The 17,978-nt window shown below is 44.2% G+C and overlaps 1 protein-coding gene across 3 annotated transcripts in view; it reads right to left on the bottom strand.

Annotated features, from left to right (window-relative positions):
* Positions 1 to 2,378: 2,378 nt before the first annotated feature.
* Positions 2,379 to 17,978, bottom strand: part of LOC122929403 — a 30,480-nt gene continuing 14,880 nt past the window's right edge. The window contains exons 2-4 of one of the 3 annotated variants that reach the window (XM_044282953.1): positions 7,509 to 8,113; positions 5,979 to 6,047; positions 2,379 to 4,891 (exon numbers count right to left, since the gene is read on the bottom strand). In XM_044282953.1, coding sequence (XP_044138888.1) covers positions 4,719 to 4,891; positions 5,979 to 6,047; positions 7,509 to 8,094 — 828 coding nt within the window. In that variant the 5' untranslated portion in view covers positions 8,095 to 8,113 and the 3' untranslated portion in view covers positions 2,379 to 4,718. The remainder of the gene's footprint in view (positions 4,892 to 5,978; positions 6,048 to 7,508; positions 8,114 to 17,978) is intronic. The other 2 variants (XM_044282954.1, XM_044282955.1) reach the window with 2 other exon arrangements.

Raw genomic sequence — 17,978 nt, 5'->3', positions numbered from 1 at the left:
GGAGAAACCCAAGACAAGCAGTGGAGGCCCAGAAGCGAATGAGCCAGGACGCAGCACCTAGGGATTACCAACGCGAATCTGACTAGTCTCAGGTCATAGAAATTAGTGTACAACCCCCTTTACCTGGGTGGGCTGTAGCTTAGAAAAACCAATGCTCCTAAGCATCCCAGCTATATTATATGTATTTCAAATTTGGCGACTAAATATTTCATTTGGCTCCTAAATTTTTCAGGTTAGGAGCCAATGGCTCCTTGATATTTATTTTAGTCTGGAGCACTGCCCAACCACATAATCGGGAGTAGCGCGATCATGTGACTCATTATCACTCGAGTTTATTCATTATATAAATAATGTTTTAACCAATATTTTTTTTTTAAATGGATACATCTTTGAGCTCTAATAAAAACCGTTGTTGCAATACATTTATTTTTATTTATATGAATATGCCTTTCAGATGTTGATTATGTATGCTAATGAGACAGCACCTGTGGGTGGTCCCATAAGGCAGAAACCACCCACTGATGTGGTTTTTTACTGTTTATAAACCCCCATTTGTACCACACGTATTATCATTTATGCCAACCTGATGAAGGGGACCAAAGCCTACCCGAAACAAGTTATTTTTATTATATGCGCATTTTAATGAAATAAAGAAGACTTTTCTATATTCAAGACTGTCTATACCGGGTTTTTAAGCGCCGGTTTAGGAACTTTGTCTTTCTCTTAATTTGTTCACTCATGATACTTTCGCCACAGCAGCACATGAACTGTTCACAAACCATTGAGTTTCAGAAACACTGCCACCCTTGGCCCAAAAGTCAATAATCATCCCTTTTTGCAACTCTGATAAATCGCTCCTTTTACTCATGACAGCGACGAGGGATATGAGTGCAGACAACCTTTTACACCCCCTTACATACCCACCAAGACAGCTCAGCACATGGGACTTCACGTGAGTTACATGCTGCCAAAGGAGAAAGTAGGAATTTCTCATAATATCATAGATACACTACAAAAAGTTAGGGATATTTGGTTTGTGGGCGAAATTTTAGGATGAAGCTAAAATGCGCTCTAACCCTTACAAGTAAACTTTTAACAACTGTTCAGTGTTTCAGTACTTTTTGCACAACTTGCTATTCTCTAACAAGGAGCTTAACAGCAAAATTCACAACAGGTATTTGATCCATGAATCGGACAATAAATTTCCTGGTTCAATTAGGATTGGTATTTAAATAGTCCTCCTCATCATGCTGCTCACATTTTGACATCATGAGACCACGACATCTAACAATTGATCAACAGTACCTCGCCATTACGAGACTTCAAGCAGGATGTTCTCAAACGGAAGTGGCCACTGAGCATAAAATGTCACAGAGTGTCATCAGCAGGTTGCACCCGATATACAGAGACTGGAAGAGTCACAGAAAGGCATAGATGTGGACGTCATTTGGCCACATCCAACTTTGATGACTGCTTATTTGTGGACAATGCCCTGCGGAACCGAATGATGAATGCCACACAACTCCAGGCACATTTAAGGAAGATGAGAGGCACCCAAATGTCACATCAGACCATTTGAAACCATTTCATCAGTGTGGTCTCTGTGCTAGATGACCTTCAAGGGTACCTGACCACAGGTGTCATCGTTTTGCATGAGCCAGGGAGCATCTACCCTTGACAAGGGACCAGTGGGCCTCAGTGCTATTCACTGATAAAAGATTATTCACGCTGAGCAGAAATTATGGCCACCAATGATGTTGGAGATGTCAAGGAGAGCGCTATGCGTCAGCCACTGTTGTCACCAGATGACATTTTGGTGCTGGTGGTATTAGTGTGGGCAGGTGTGTCTAGTCAATACAGAACTGCCCTACCCTTTCTGAATAGTACAGTGACAAGCCCAAACTACTTGAATAACATCATTAATCCAGTCATTGTGCCTCTGCATGAACAACACAGGCCTAATTTAATCTTCATGGACAATGCAGCAGCTCATTGATGTCGCATCATTAGGGAACGGCTGCTGGAAACTGAGCGACCTCAAATGGAGTGGCCTGCACTTTCTCCAGACCTGAATCCCATTGAAAACCTAAGGGATCAACTGAGTCGCCGTGTAGAGGCTCGTAACTCTGTACCTCAGAACCTGAATGACCTGAGGGCCACCCTTGAAGAAGAGTGGGATGCCATGCCTCAGCAGACAATAAGTCGCCTTGTGAACAGAATGAGACGTCGCTGTCAAGCAGTAATTGATGCTCAAGGCCACATGACAAGTTATTGAGACGCTGACATTTTTTGTGGGGGTATACCCAGCACTGGTATTGGCTTTTATTTCAATAAATTGTTTGAGATTAAGAAAATCCCCATTGCTCCTTCTACTTAAATGCATTACTTTTATGATATGATATTACTGGAGCGGGAACTTTTAACATTTTCCATAAATTTCATCAGAAAGCCAAATATCTCAAACTTTTTATGGGTAGTGTATATAACTCCCAATTCCAAAATAATGGGGCTGCTGTGTAAAATGTAAATAAATGAAATTAAAAGCAGAATGAAATGATTTAAAAATCTGATAAACCTGGATTTTATTCACAATAGATCATAGAACACATATCAGATGTTGACAGTAAGACACTTTACCATTCAATGAAAAAAAATGAACTCATTTAGACCTTGATGGCAGCAATGCATCTCAAATAATTTGGGACAGGGGAAACAAAAGGCTGGAAAAGAGGTAATAATAAAGCTGGAGGAGCTATTTGCAACTAAATCACATGACTGAGTATAAGAGCATGTTAGAGAGGCAGAGTCTTTCAGAAGCAAAGATAGGCAGAGGTTCACCAATCTGTGAAAAAAATGGTGAAACTATTTAAGAAAAATGTTCCTCAATGTAAAACTGAGAAGACTTTGTATATCCCACCATCTACAGTACATAATATGATTATGTGATTCAGAGAATCCAGAGAAATCCATTTGTGCAAGGGAGAAGGCGGCAGTCTGTGTTGGATGCTTGTGGTCTACGGGTCCTCAGATGGCACTGCATTAAAACCAGGCATGATTTTCTCGACATTCCATCCACAAAAGCAAGTTAAAGCTGTTTTATGCAAAAAAAAGAAGCCATATGTCTACACAATCCAGAAACGCCACTGTCTTCTCTGGGCCAAAGCTCATTTAAAATGGACTGAGGAAAAATGGAAAACTGTTCTGTGATCAGATGAATCAAAATGTGAAATTTTTTTTGGAAACCACAGATGCCATGTTCTGCAGACTCAAGAGGAGAGGGACCATCCAGCTTGTTATCAGCGCACAGTTCAAAAGCCTGCATCTCTGATGGTATGGAGTTGCATTAGTGACTATGGTGTGGGCAGCTTACACAACTGGAAAGGAACTATCAATGCTGAACAGTATATAGAGGTTTTAGAACATATGCTCCCATCCAGACATCTATTTCACGGAAGGCCTTGCATATTTCAGGAAGACAATGCTAAACCACACAATGAATCCATCACATCAGCATGGCTTTACAGAAAAAGAGTCTGTGTGCAGAACTGGCCGCCTGCACTCCAGACCTTTCACCAATAGAAATGAAAACAAAAACTCAGGCACAGAAGATCCAGGACCGTTAAGCAGCTAGTATCCTACATCAGACATAAATGGGACAACATTACTCTTCCAAAAATCCAGCAACTGGTCTCCTCACTTCCCAGACTGTTGTTAAAAGAAGAGAGGATGCTGCACAATGGTAGACATGGGCCTGTCCTCAGAGGATGCTGCACAATGGTATACATGGCCCTGTCCTCAGAGGATGCTACACAATGGTAGACATGGTCCTGTCCCAACCTTTTTGAGATGCTTTGCTACCATGAAGTTCTAAATAAGCAATTTTTTTTTATAAATAGTAAAATGTCTCACAACCCAGTCTTCCAACTTTTTGGGAATTGGGGTTGTATATATATATATATATATATATATATATATATATATATATATATATCTTTTCACGGTAAACCAGCATGGTGCTGTAGGTGAAACTCTTTCCACAGTTTCCATGTGTGCATGGTCTGACACTTAAGTACTGCACTTTCCACAGTCAAAACGGCTTTTCAGCTTTTGTCCAGTGTAAGTTCTTTCAAGATTCACAAGAGCCAAAATGCTTTTGCCACAATTTCCACATGCAAAAGAATTTTCACCTGTGTGAATACAGACGTGCTTCACTAGCATGGAGCTGTGTCTTGCTGCAGTTCCTACAAGAATTGGGTCACCTCTGTATGTGCGGTTGTTAGTGTATAAATAAGTGGACTTGTCCATAAATGATTTTAGTCACTGGCTGAAGGCATTTTTTTTAATTTAGCAGACCAGACCTTTTTGTGAAGCTTTGGTCACATTGAATGCAAACATAGGGCCGCTGTCCAGTGTGAATCTGAGGTGATCCACAGTCACATGTGGCGTCTCACTGGTGTGGGTCCTTCTATGTACACCAAGCTGGGATCTATCAATGAAACCTTTTCCACATTTACCACAGAAATATGGCCTCTCGACTAATACATGGGAACAAGTCTTAAAACATGCTCCATAGTCTGTACATGTGTGGTGTTTCTCAGGTGGGATTTACACTCTGCGATCATTTAGTGGCACCTGACCCAATCCACGTCTTTCCTTTAGACTGGCCACCAAGTGCCTGAACTAAAGATCTGATAGCAACTTAGGTCTACCAAGTCTTGTCATGTAGAGTCTTCTGAATGATAGTCCGGCTGCCCAGCTTCATTGCACATCTGCACTTGTAAGAGAAGATCCTGTTTGCCGCTTACAGAACTTTCCACTTTCCAGTATCTAGTGGACACATCAGTCTCTGTATAGTCAAAAGGTTCTTCTTTCACTTTGATAGGTTGCACATCTGCAATAGAAAAATTGAAGACTAAAATGCGACCATTGTTGTATGTAGGCCATGATCGGTAAAAGACTGAAAAAACAGGGTGGGATTTTCATGTAGAATAGTTTGAAGGACATATTATCCAAAGATGGAGCTGTACGCAAGGGAGGACTATGAGTAAAGTGCAGTTTTTTATTTTTTATTTACAAGAGTTGACAAAAGAATGGGCTCCAAACAAGGGGCCATGCGGTCTTAGCTTGGGGTTAAATATTTAAAGGGAATGTTTGACCATGATTATAGACTATTACCAGCAGTAATATAGGAGTAATGCTGCACAAAAGGAGTCCAGATGGCTATTTTTATTTCCAAATTGGCCCCCATTACCCAACACTGTCAACACTCAAAGCTGTGCTGGAATACACAGTTTGGACTACCAAGATAATGGAGAGGACTCGGGGGCGCATGTACAGAAGTGCTGACCATGAATTCCAATGCAGCTTTAAACCCTGAAAGTTGGGGGGGGGGGGGGGGGGGGCAATAGAGAAATAAAAATATTGATCTGGACTCCTTATATGCAGGAAAATACGCATAGTACTGCATATAATAATCCAAGATTATGGCGATAGACTCCCTTTACATCAGGGGTTACTGGCTTTAGAGATGCCTTACTAAGCATGCACCTAAATGTTGCCCGGCGCAGGTGCAAGATTATGGCACCAGACGACAGTAGGATACAGATGCCTAGTCCTGTCAGTCTAAAAGGGAAAGCAGGGGCTTAGTGAGAAGAGTAACAAACCATTGTTCCACCAAGGGGCTCTAAACATCTTACTTGCATATTTAAAAAGTTTTTTTATGCTAAATGCAACCACGAATTTCAAAGTCAAATGTACTGTTTTGTATTGTCTGGTCAAGCCCTAAAAGGTCTTCTGCTTATATTTATATGCAAACATAAGCTGACAGATTCCCGTTAAAAATCAAGACAATGTTGAAAATTGAAAGGTGGAGAAGAAGCTGAAATGATGATGACAGCATGGTACAAAGACACAAAACCCAAGAGATCAAGGAATCACGAAGACAAAGATGAGATATTTCCTTTATAGTCCACACTTACCTGCTGCATGATAAAGGTCTCGACCTTTTTGAATTCTGGAGATGATTTCAGGTTTTTCATAGACAAAACCTATGGAAGTGAATTGTCCATCATGTTATGTCAATAGTTAGAATTCAGCCTATCATGAGGATGGAAACGTATGTATGGCAAAGATGACGGGTAATATGGGATTTGTGATCAGCAGGGGTACAACTACTGGGATTGTCCTTGATCAGTAGAAGAATGGGGCAATGTTGACTGGTCAAGTACAGTGGACCCTCTGGATTTTCTCTTGCCAATTTGCAGGGAGTACAATACATGCCCCATTCAGTAGAAGATATCAATCTAAGAAAAGCACCTTGTCAGACAAGGCACCAAGCAAGGATCAAGCAAAAGGAGCAACTTTATATGAGTGATTAGTGGTAGTCTCAAAGGTCAGAAATGATTACATAAAGGTCAGTGATGACATGAGCTAAACATTTAAAATGCCTCTCCATAAGGAGAGGTGGTAGCATATCGAATTGATATGCCATACTGTCTTGATCAGTGGGAGTCTGACCACCACCAGTCCACAGAAAATAAATGGCCGCAACATTACTTAAAGGGGTTGTCCGGGATTTTGATATTGATGGCCTATCTTCAGTATCTTATCAGTGGGGGTCCAACTCCAGTCACTTTGGCCGATCAGCTGTATAAAAGAAGCTGCAGTGCTCCAGTGGGCCCTGTGGTCTCCTCCTAAGCCGGTGTCCTCATGTTCATCAATCACATGGCCTAGTAGAAGCTCAGTCCCTTTCAAGTGAATGGGCCTGAGCTGCAATATCAAGCACAGCCGCTATACAACTTACAGCACTAAGCTTTGTAACCTGTGAAGAGGCTGCAGTGTGCACCAGAGCACCGAGGGCTCTTCAAACAGCTGATCAGCAGGGTCATCAGGAGTCAGTCCCCTACCGATCAGATATTGATGACCAATCCTGGAGGATACACCATCAATATTAAAATCTCGGCTAAACCCTTTAAGAGCTGTATCACAGTCCCCTGCACAGTAAGTGGACAGGGATGCCAATGTGCAGTGGAAAGGTCTATATGACCTCAGTTCCTTCATTATTTGTATCATCGAAGATCCGAGGAGTTGGACCCTTACTGATCATGATGTTCAGACATATCCTAGTGAAGTGACAATAACAACGTTAATACAACAGATTTACAATTTACTTCTAATGAAAGACTATACAAACAGCATTCAAATGACTAGAAGTTCTCCGTCTCAAGCTCCTTCCTTATGTTACAGGCGGAGGTTTGCTAACCTCAGGTCTGAGAAGCTTCCCCTAGAGAGTTGTGAAACTACCGTAAATATTTGACTCACTGCTCTCCTTTCTGTCTACCCCTTAGGTGCTTTCAATGTTGCTCAGCTCAGCTCAGGGATGGCTTCATCCACAATTGGTGATAGGTGTGCTAGCCCTTTAAAAAAAAAAAGTTTTTGGGCTGCAGATAGATTACTTGTAAGTGTTGCCTCCATGAGACTAGATAAGAATTGAATTAGTAGGTACTTACCAGACATGAACGATCTCTCCAGAACATCACATCCAATTGCTTGGTTTCCTTTGAAAATAAAAAATGAATTTGACAACGTAGAGTCCGTTTGCGTTCCGATGCTGCAAAATCCAATTTTTGTCAGTTCAAAATCCTGAAGCATTTCTTCTTCGACTTTTATTCTTCCATCAACAAAGGGAGCTGGAGGTTGTATGAGAGGTTGTTGGAGGCAGTCAGTGGCTATATCAAAGCGTCTCTTCTTTTTTCTCACACGGTCTTTCTTCAAATTTTCTTTGATAATACATTCTCCTTCTTTGACCATTGGAAAAATGGAAGGTACAGCATTAACTCTCAAAGATCTTCCATGAATGTTGATAATATAGGAATCTGGAGCAAAGTGGCACGAGCACAGGCGATACTTGTTCTGTTTGTTTCCCTCCAATAACTTCTGGGCCAAAGCATTAACATCTTTGAAGATCTGACCGGTCTGTTGAAGCCATACTTTTATCCTTGAGATATCCTTAGGAAAGGGGTGCAAAATGACTCGCCCATTCTGGCCCTTTTTTCCAGTTTTGCTAAGGCACTGGTTCACCAAACAGCTAGGCATGATTCCTCTAAGTGCTGTCCTGGATAAAAAGAAAACACATAGTTGATATCCAGCTGAAATCGCTTTGAAGAGTTTGTGCTGCACAAACCATTATGGTATGTTCACACAGCGGATTTACCATGGCAATTTTAGGGTGTACGCTCACAATCTACCTCCCAATGGGAAATCTTTAACAAGAAGTTTCTGTGTGGATATTAAGTGGAAACCATGTGGATTAGCCTTGTTAAATCCATACCCATGGCATGCGTAAAGGCAAATCTTCAGCAGAAATTTGAGGGTCAGCCTCAAATTTCTGCAGCAAATTCTTTACAGGAATTTTCCAGAAGAAGGATACTGATGGCCTATCCTCAGGTTCGATGGGGGGACCACACCCAGCACCCTCTGCAAACAGCTGTTTAAAAAAGATAGTTTTCCCCATCATTCTGCATTCAGTATCCCATAATGACAGTCAAAACAGAAGGTTCAAAATCTTTGCTAATTTATTAAAAACGAAAATCTAAAATCTTGCATTGACATAAGTATTCAGACACTTTACTTAGGACAGGTGAAGCCCCTTTGGCAGTGATTACAGCCTCCAGTCCTCTTGGGGATGACGCCACAAGGTTTGCACACCTGGATTTGGGGATTTTCTGCCATTCTTCTTTGCAGATCCTCCCAAGCTCTGTCAGGTTGGATGGGGACAGTTGATGGACAATCATTTTCAGGTCTCTAGAGAAATGTTCGATTGGGTTCAAGCTAGGGATCGACCGATTATCGGATTTACCGATATTATCGGCCGATATTCAGGATTTTGAACGCCATCGGTATCGGCATTTATTTTGCCGATATTCCGATAGCGTATGGGGAACACAGATCGCGCTGCTGACAGCGCTCTCCGTGTTCCCTCAGCAGCAGCACAGGGGAGAAGGAGCAATGTCTCCTCCCCCTGTGCTGCTGCTGCCGCCAATGAAAGGACAGGGGACAAGAGGAGGGGAGGAGCTATGGCCACTGCGCCACCAATGAAGCTTAATCTCACATTAATTCATATACAGGAGGCGGGAGCTGCAGGATCACATAGCCGGCTCCCGGCCTCTATGAGCTGTAGCTGCGATCTGCGGTAGTTAACTCCTCAGGTGCCGAGGATCGCAGCTACTGCTCATAGAGGTCGGGAGCCGGCTATGTGATCCTGCAGCCAGCTCCCACCTCCTGTATATGAATAAATGAGAGATTAAGCTTCATTGGTGGCGCAGTGCGCCCCCCCCAAGCCCAGTATTAGACATTGGTGGCGCAGTGTGCCCCCCCCCAATATTAAAGGGGTTGTCCAGGTTCAGAGCTGAACCTGGACAGCCCTCCATTTTCACCCCGGCAGCCCCCCTCACATGAGCATCGGAGCAGTTCATGCTCCGATGCTCTCCTTTGCCCTGCGCTAAATTGCACAGGGCAAAGGCATTTTTCTGAGTTCCGGTGACGTACCGGGCTCTCTATGGGGCTGACAGGAACCCCGGTGACGTCACCGGCACTGATGGGCGGGATTTGGCTCTGCCCTAGCCAGTAAAACGGCTAGGGCAGAGATAAAGCCCGCCCCTCAGAGCCGGTGACGTCACCGAACACACTGCTGGGCGGAAGTTACCGCCCGGCAGTGTGTTATTGAAAACACAAGAGCCCATGCCCTGCGCGAATCTAGCGCAGGGCACTGGAGCGCATCGGAGCATGAGATGCTCCGATGCTAGGCTCAGGGGGGCTGCCGGGGTGAAAATAAGGGTATGTCCGGGTTCAGCTCTGAACCTGGACAACCCCTTTAAGCATTGGTGGCACAGTGCGCCCCCCCTCCCCCCAAGCCCCCCCAGTATTAAGCAGTGGTGGCGCATAGGGCCCACCCCCACCCCAGTATTAAAAACATTGGTGGCGCAGTGCACCCCTCCACAGGATCCCCTCTTCCGATCGGTTACCATGGCAGCCAGGACGCTACTGAAGCCCTGGCTGCCATAGTAAGCTCCATGCTGCTGTGTGCACAAAGCACAGAGCAGCAGGGACAGTGTGAGCTCCTAGTCACCCTGATAGAGATCTATCAGGATGAATAGGACAAGGGCTCTAGTCCCTAAGGGGGGCTAAAAGTTAGTAAAAAAATAAAAAGTTACAAAAATAAAAAATAAAAACACCAAAATATTAAGTATAAATGAAAAAGAAAGATTTACAAAAAAAAAATAATACACATTAACAATAAACATTAATTTTCAGCAGATTTGTGGGAATTTTTATTTTCTTTTTCAAAAATGAAAATTCCCAGAATATCGGTATAAATTATCGGCTATCGGCCTGAAAGTTCACAAATTATCGGTATCGGCCCTAAAAAATCAATATCGGTCGATCCATAGGTTCAAGCCAGGGCTCTAGCTGGGTCACTCAAAGACATTCAGAGAGTTGTCCCCAAGTCACTCCTGTGTTGTCTTGGCTGTGTGATTAGGGTCATTGTCTTGTTCCTCCAGACATGACGCTTAGATTTGTAACCAAAAAGTTAAGTCAGTCCAGAGAATATTGCTTCTGAGAGTCCTTTAAGGTGATTATCTTTCAAACTTTCATATGTCTTTTACTAAGGAGAGACTTCTTTCTGGCCTTTCTGCCATAAAACCCAGATTGGTGGAGTGCTGCAGTGATGGTTGGCTTTCTGGAAGTTTCTTCCATTTGCACACAGGATCTTTGGAGTTCAGCCAGAGTGACCATTTGGTTCTTGGTCACCTTTCTTACCAAAGCCTCCCCCCCCCCACCCGATTACTAAGTTCGGTGGGGTGGCCAGCTCTAGGAAAAGTCCTGGTTGTTCCAAACAATTTAAGAATTACGCTTCTTCAGATTGGTGCCTCCACACAATCCTTTCTCTGAGCTCTACAGGTTCCTTTCTCCACATATCTTAGTTTTTGCTCAGGTATGCATTGTCAGCTGTGAGACCTTATATAGACCCGTGCTGTCATTCTAAGTCATGTCCAATCAACTGAATTTACAACAGGTGACTCCAATCAAGGTGTAGAAACATCTCAAAGATGATCAAGAAAAATGAGAGGCCCCCAGAGCTAAACTTCAAGTGTCATAGAAAAGGGTCTGACTAATTATGTCCATGCAACATTTTTGTTTTTCCTGTTTAATAAATTTGCAAACATTTCTAAAACTCAGTTTCACTTTCTCATTATGAGGTATTGAGTGCAGAATAAGGTTTTTTAAAAAAACTAATTTATTTCAGCACAAGGCCTCAACATAACAAAATGTGAAAAAATGCAAGGGTCTATCTAATCTCGACTGGAGAACTCTTAACAATTTTGAGACTTACATTACAAATATGTACTAAGCAAATCCAATATGTATACTTTAAAGGGAACCTGTCATCATCTTTACGCTGCCCATACTAACGACAGAATAAAGTAGAGACAGGTGAGTTGATTTCAGCAGTCCGTCATTTAAAAGTTAAAAGTAAGTGGTTGCTGAGAACCAACATCACAATCATTGCAGACTGGGCCTGGAAAAGAGTCACGGCCACCTGAGAAGAATCCTGGTTATTCATGAATTCCTGCTCTCCTGCCCATCTGCTGATGATTGGCAGGCTTCTACCTAGTTGTCTCCCTTTCTCTCTAGGAGAGAGCTGCCAATCATCAGCAGATGGGTGAGAGAGCAGGAGATTATGAATAACCAGGACTCTTAGGTAGATTTGACTCTTTTCCAGGCCTGGGCTGCAATGGTTATGATGCTGGTTCTCAGCAACCACTTACATTTAGCTCATGAGTGACACACCGCTGAGATCAGCATGTCTGTCACTATTTTATGCTTCCCTCAGTGAGATCAGCGTAAAGTTGATGACGGGTTCCCTTTAAAAATGTATATAGCTAGTATGGATTGTAAGAGACATGAAATAAAATGAAATAAATCCTCACTAAGAAAATATAAAAAAAAATTGGGTCACGAACCAGCGGGTGTGAACCCACTGTGCCAAGTGTCCTACCTCCTCTAAGAGCGTTGTCTAAGTGAACCCCTCGATCTTCACAGTACCCCTGATGGTGGGGGTAGACTTTCCCAAGGGGAACACCAGGTCACTACCTCTTGAGGAGGATAGGCACACAAGGCAGCTGGTCCAGGCGGACTAGGAGGTACCTGAGAAAGGTACCAGAGATACAGGTGTTGTCAGCAGGCTGAGTCGTAACCAGGAGCAACAGTTAAGGACCGAAGGATGAGGCAGAGGCGAGGTCAGACAGGCAATAGGTCAGGCAATCTGGCTCGGCAACAGGAGAGTCAAGGCAAGCAGGAAGGGATCAAACAGGTAGCAGAGTCCAAGAATACGAGTATGAGTCAGGAACACAAGCGGATATTAGGACCCTTAGCAGGACACAAAGGACCTTAACACTGAGGCATCTGGGAAGGGGGCTGAGCCACTTATATATGTGCAGGAGGGCTAGGATTGGTCAGCGAGGTCACATGACCTAACCCATAAAGCACAGGGAGTGACACGCGCCGGCTCATAAGGAAGTGCTGCAGGAAACAAGCAGCAAGCATGCTGTGGCCAGGGCCGAGAGGAAACTGTGGAGCGGATCCCAGAAGAACAGTACCTACACAGACAGAGACGAAAACTGCAGCGGTGAATAAGAAGCACTGGCAGCAGATCACCCCTGAACATGGCTCCTGGGACCGCGGCGGTAAGCAGGGGAACAGCGGCACACAGCAGCCACTGCTAAATTTTTCACCGATTCTTACCAATAGATTTATAAACGTAACTAACAGATTCATGAACCTGAACTTTTTCTGTCAAAAGACCTGAAAGAGAATAGTCTTCTGGTAACATAGTAACTTAGAGGTTTTCCGAGATTTTCTTATTGATGACTAGGGATGAGCGAATAGACTTCGGATGAAACATCCGAAGTCGATTTGCATAAAACTTTGTTAGAATATTGTATGGGGCGGGAGCTCCGTACGGTATTAGAATGTATTGGCTCCCATGGGCCAAAGTTATTACTTCGTAAAGTCTCGCGAGACTTCAGGTAATAAATAACTTCAAAAATTATTTTCTACTGTAAAATAACTTACCGAACTCTGGTTCGGTACCAAGTGGTACCTTTGAACTGCACTCGAGTTCGGTAAAAGGTTTTTTACAGTAGAAATTCATTTTTGAAGTTATTACCCGAAGTAATAACTTCGTCTCATCGGAGCCAATACATTCTAATACTATACGGAGCTCCCGCTCTGTATTGTATTCTAACGAAGTTTTATGCGAATCATCCGAAGTCGATTTGCTCATCCTTATTGATGACCTATCCTCAGGATAGGTCATCAGTATATGATTGTTGGGGGGGTCGGACACCCGGGACGTTCGTTCATCCATCCAGTTCAGCCTGTTATCCTGCAAGTTGATTCAGAGGAAGGCAACAAAAAAAAAAACAAAAAAAAAAAACACCTCATGAGGTAGAAGCCAATTTTCCTCACTTTAGGGGAGAAAAAAAAATTCCTTCCCGACTCCAATCAGGCAATCAGAATAACTCCCTGGATCAACGACCCCTCTCTAGTAGCTATAGCCTGTAATATTATTACACTCCAGAAATACATCCAGTTTTCAGATATAAACGGAGTATTGGTATTGTGCGGTGATGAGCTATTACCGGCGGTATCACTTATCCTTCATCAGTGCTGGTTCTGCAGAAATCACTGGTCTTCTCTATCCGTGGCCACCTCATGTCCTTAAGGCTTCATGCACACGACCGTATGTGTTTTGCGGTCCGCAGAAAAAAAAACAGATGACGTCCGTATGTCATCTGTTTTTTTTGCGGATCCATTGTAACAATGCCTATCCTTGTCCGCAAAAATAGGACATGTTCTATTTTTTGGCGGGGCTACGGAACAGACATACTAATACGGACAGCACACGGTGTGCTGTCCGCATTTTTTGCTGACCCATTGAAATGGGTCTGCATCCTATCCGCATAAAAAACTAAAACAGAACGGACACGGAAACGGAAACAAAATACGTTCGTGCATGAGGCCTAACCCTGGATTCACACCTGAGCGTTCTGAAAGGAGCGCTCTGTATGCGCGATTGTAACGGCGTTTACAATCGCGCATACAGAGACAAGCGAACGCCCATTGTCGCGCGTTCCCGAAAGTCTATGTACGGGAACGCGCGACAAAACGCCCCAAAGAAGCTCAAGAACTTTTTTTGAGCGTAGGGCGTTTTTCAGTGCGTTCAAACGCGCTGTAAAACGCTCAAGTGTGAACCAGGGCCATAGGAAAGCATTGGTTTTCATGTGTTGAGCGTTTTACAGCGCTGTAAAACGCTCAGGTGTGAACCTCAGCATAAAGGCTCATGTCAATAAACAGATTACATTCCAGCTCACCATACAATCTCACTGCGAAGAACAGACCGGACAAGTCCTTGGTGCAAACACAGAGAAGCAGTTCCAGCATATACAGGGTTAATATGTCGCCGTTATCTTTATTCGTCTTCGGTTAAAATACAGCTACACAGACATCAGCTCCCTCCACCGCCCGGTTAACATGTTTCCAACTTAAAGTTCTTACTCATAACCAGTGATGGTCAGTTCGCAGTGTTCGCCAGCGAACACATGCCGGCTGCCATCTTTAGTAAGGTAGACTCACCCGTCCGGCAATGCACAGGTAAGCCCTTACCTGTGCCTGTGACGGGAGCCGGTCTGAAATCAAATGCACTCACCGGGAGCAGGCAGTTCCGAGAACAGCCGCAGGGGGCCTTCATCGGGCTGTTCTCGGAACTGCCTGCTCCCGGTGACTGCATTTAATTTCAGACCGGATCCCGTCACAGGCACATGTAAGGGCTTTTTTTTCCGTCTCTCTGTCTTAAAAAAATAAAAAATAAAAAAATATTAAAATGTTATTGGGGGAAATACTGTACCGGCCTCAACTCATGTCACTATTATTACATATACTTACCTAATGTTGATATAAATACATAAGTTCCTTTTTTAAAGGGCTCATGCCCACGAACGTATTTTCTTTCCGTGTCCGTTCCGTTTTTTTTTTTGTGGACCGTATAAGGAAGCATTCATTTAAAAAAAAATAAAAATAATGAAGTTACTCCGTGTGCATTCTGTTTCCGCATTTCCGTTCTGTAAAAGAATAGAACATAGGACTGTTCTATCAGGGGCCAGCTGTTCCGTTCCGCAAAATACAGAATGCACACGGACGTCATCCGTATTTTTTGCGGATCCATTTTTTGTGGACCACAAAATACATACGGTCGTGTGCATGAGGCCTTAAGGGGTTGTCTCACTTTAGCAAATGGCATTTATCATGCAGAGCAGGGGTAGTCAACAGGTTGACCACGGTCCATATCCGGACCTCTGATGCCTGCTGTCCGGACCCGATGCATGTCCCGCATCCAGCTGTATGTGCGTCCCGAGCAGTAGATACAGTTGAACACCATTCCCTGGCAGGTGCTCTCTGACCGTGATAAAATGATGTCATCATGCCTGCTGAGTGAGAGAAGCACAAGTCCCAGGATGATGCGCTCCGTTCATCGGCAGAGTGGGCCTTGAAGGAAGCACTCCCACAAAAAAATGTTATTCTCTGACCAGTTAGAAAGATAAATGATGTAAATTGTAGTGAAGGTAATCTTCTTACCAGTGACCGTATTTGTGAGTTATAACCTCCCTTCTGATCCTCAGCTGTGTCATGTGACCAGCACTCTGACTCTCCAAATAACACAGAATCTTATGTGTGGACAGGAAGTCGGTTTCTCTATGTACCTTTCTCACAGGACAGAGAATAACATTTTGTGAGAGTGCTACTTTAATGGAAAAAGGGGAGAAAAAGACAATAAGGCCCCTTTCACACGGGCGAGTTTTCCCGCGCGGGTGCAATGCGTGTGGGGAACACCTAAGAAGTCTGGGTACCACATTCAGTTTTATATCACGTGCGTAAAACGTGTAATGGATTCATTGTGGCCATTCAGTGTCATGACATATGTATTACGCTGCAGAACAAGGCCGCCGGCAGAAATGACAGGCGAGTGTACAGGACCTCTACTCCTTCAGGACCCAGACCAATTTAGCAAATCTGACATGTGTCATTTTATGTGGTAATAACTTTGGAAATACTTATCCGATTAAAAAAAAAAGAGAGAAAGGATCCAGCCGCCAAACTGCACCCCTGCTGCCTGGCAATGCCACCCTGGCACCGGGTCCCACCAACCCGCCGCCACCCAGCACCACACCGTGTGAACAGTTGTCAAAGCTCACATTGTTATCTGCTCTCACACTTCACACGACCATATGTCTTTCAACGTTTTGCAGCCCATTTTTCATGGATCCGTTGTTCCGTTTTTTGGTTCCGTTGTGTTTCCGTTTCTCTGTATGGCATATACAGTAATTACATAGAAAAAAATGGGCTGGGCATAAAATTTTCAATAGATGGTTCCGCAAAAACAAAAAGGTTATGGAAGACATATGAATGCATTTCTGTGTGTTCCGTTTTGAATTGAATGGAGCCACGGAACGTGATTTGCGGGCAATAATAGGACATGTTCTATCTTTCAACGGAAACTGAATAAATACAGTGTACATTCCGTTTTTTGGGCGGAACCATTGAAATAAATGGCTCTGTATACGGAACGCAAAAACGGCCCGTGTAGGGAACGCAAAAAAAACTGTGTGTGAACGAGCCCTTATATTCAGGCTACTGCTAATTAAAAGCACCTGTAACGAATGTGAGGAGTGCTGATCCTGGACAGAATAATCATACATGATTCAAAAAAGAGCTTAGCTTTGATCCATAACTGCTTCTCAGCGCAAAAATTTGCGTACGGCCCCCCTATACTGCATGCTATATAAAAGGCATTAGTGGACTTCCGGTTCCGATGCTGAGATGGAGGACGCGGAGTAAGCGAGCTCCGACCATCCCTCACCAAGACCGAGCTCCGGACGCTATATACCGGCAGGGAGAGAGTCGGAACACCATCCGGACCACTCCATACCGTCCTGGCACAAGGTCCATGGACAGATACCTGCTCCGGAGTGGCAAAAAACAAGTACGTAGTGGCGCAGCACAGGCTGATTCACAGGCCTATACCAGCATGCCTGATAAGATGGATGACCTGAGCCCAGTGTCCCCGTCGAGCGCAGTGGAGAGTGTGATTGATGCCCTGCCACTCTCGCAGCCTGATGCCTCGGCGGATCGGGCCACAATTAATTACAAATCCCTGGCCATAGAAGTTGCCAGACATTTGGCGCCAGATATAAAGGAGACGCTCTCGCAAACGCTGGCGAGGTCCCTACAGCAGCTGCATGAGACGGTGGCGCAGCACGAAACATGCCTAGTGGATTTGGAACAGAGATTTACCTTGCTGGAAGAGGAGAACTCCAAATCCACCCAAGAGATCCAGGAGTTGCAGAACCAAAATATTATTTTAAGGGATCGCCTTGAGGATCTAGAAAATCGTTCCAGGCGGAACAACTTGAGGCTTCTGGGACTACCTGAGGGGGTTAAGGCGCAAACCCTTAAGGAGATCTGTGAACTGGATCTACCGCGGGCCCTGGGGCTAGATGGCAAGCACAAGGTTGAACGTGCACATCGAGTCGGACCGCCACCGGATTTACATGGCTCCCCTAACCAGGCTAATAGTAATCTACAACAGAGGCCTCGGCCAGTCATCATGCGGTACCTGGACTACTGCGATAAGGAGGCCATACTTAGAGCCTACAGATCCAGGAGAGGCCCCTTAAAGATCAAGGGACAGGTCATACTGTTATTTGGAGGGAATTCAGCGGACTTTGTTCGGCTTTATATCGCCGTCAAATCAAGTTTCAACTACAGTATCCGGCTACCCTGCGAGTGGCCATGCCGGATGGAACATCAGCGGTGTTCGGCGACCCCTCTGCAGCAATGGATTCTTTGCAAGACCTACT

The sequence above is a fragment of the Bufo gargarizans genome, chromosome 2 (assembly GCF_014858855.1).
Source record: "Bufo gargarizans isolate SCDJY-AF-19 chromosome 2, ASM1485885v1, whole genome shotgun sequence".
In the NCBI taxonomy this organism is placed as follows: Eukaryota; Metazoa; Chordata; class Amphibia; order Anura; family Bufonidae; genus Bufo; species Bufo gargarizans.
Note: the sequence above shows the minus strand (reverse complement) of the source record. Positions and strands in the feature narration are given on the sequence as shown.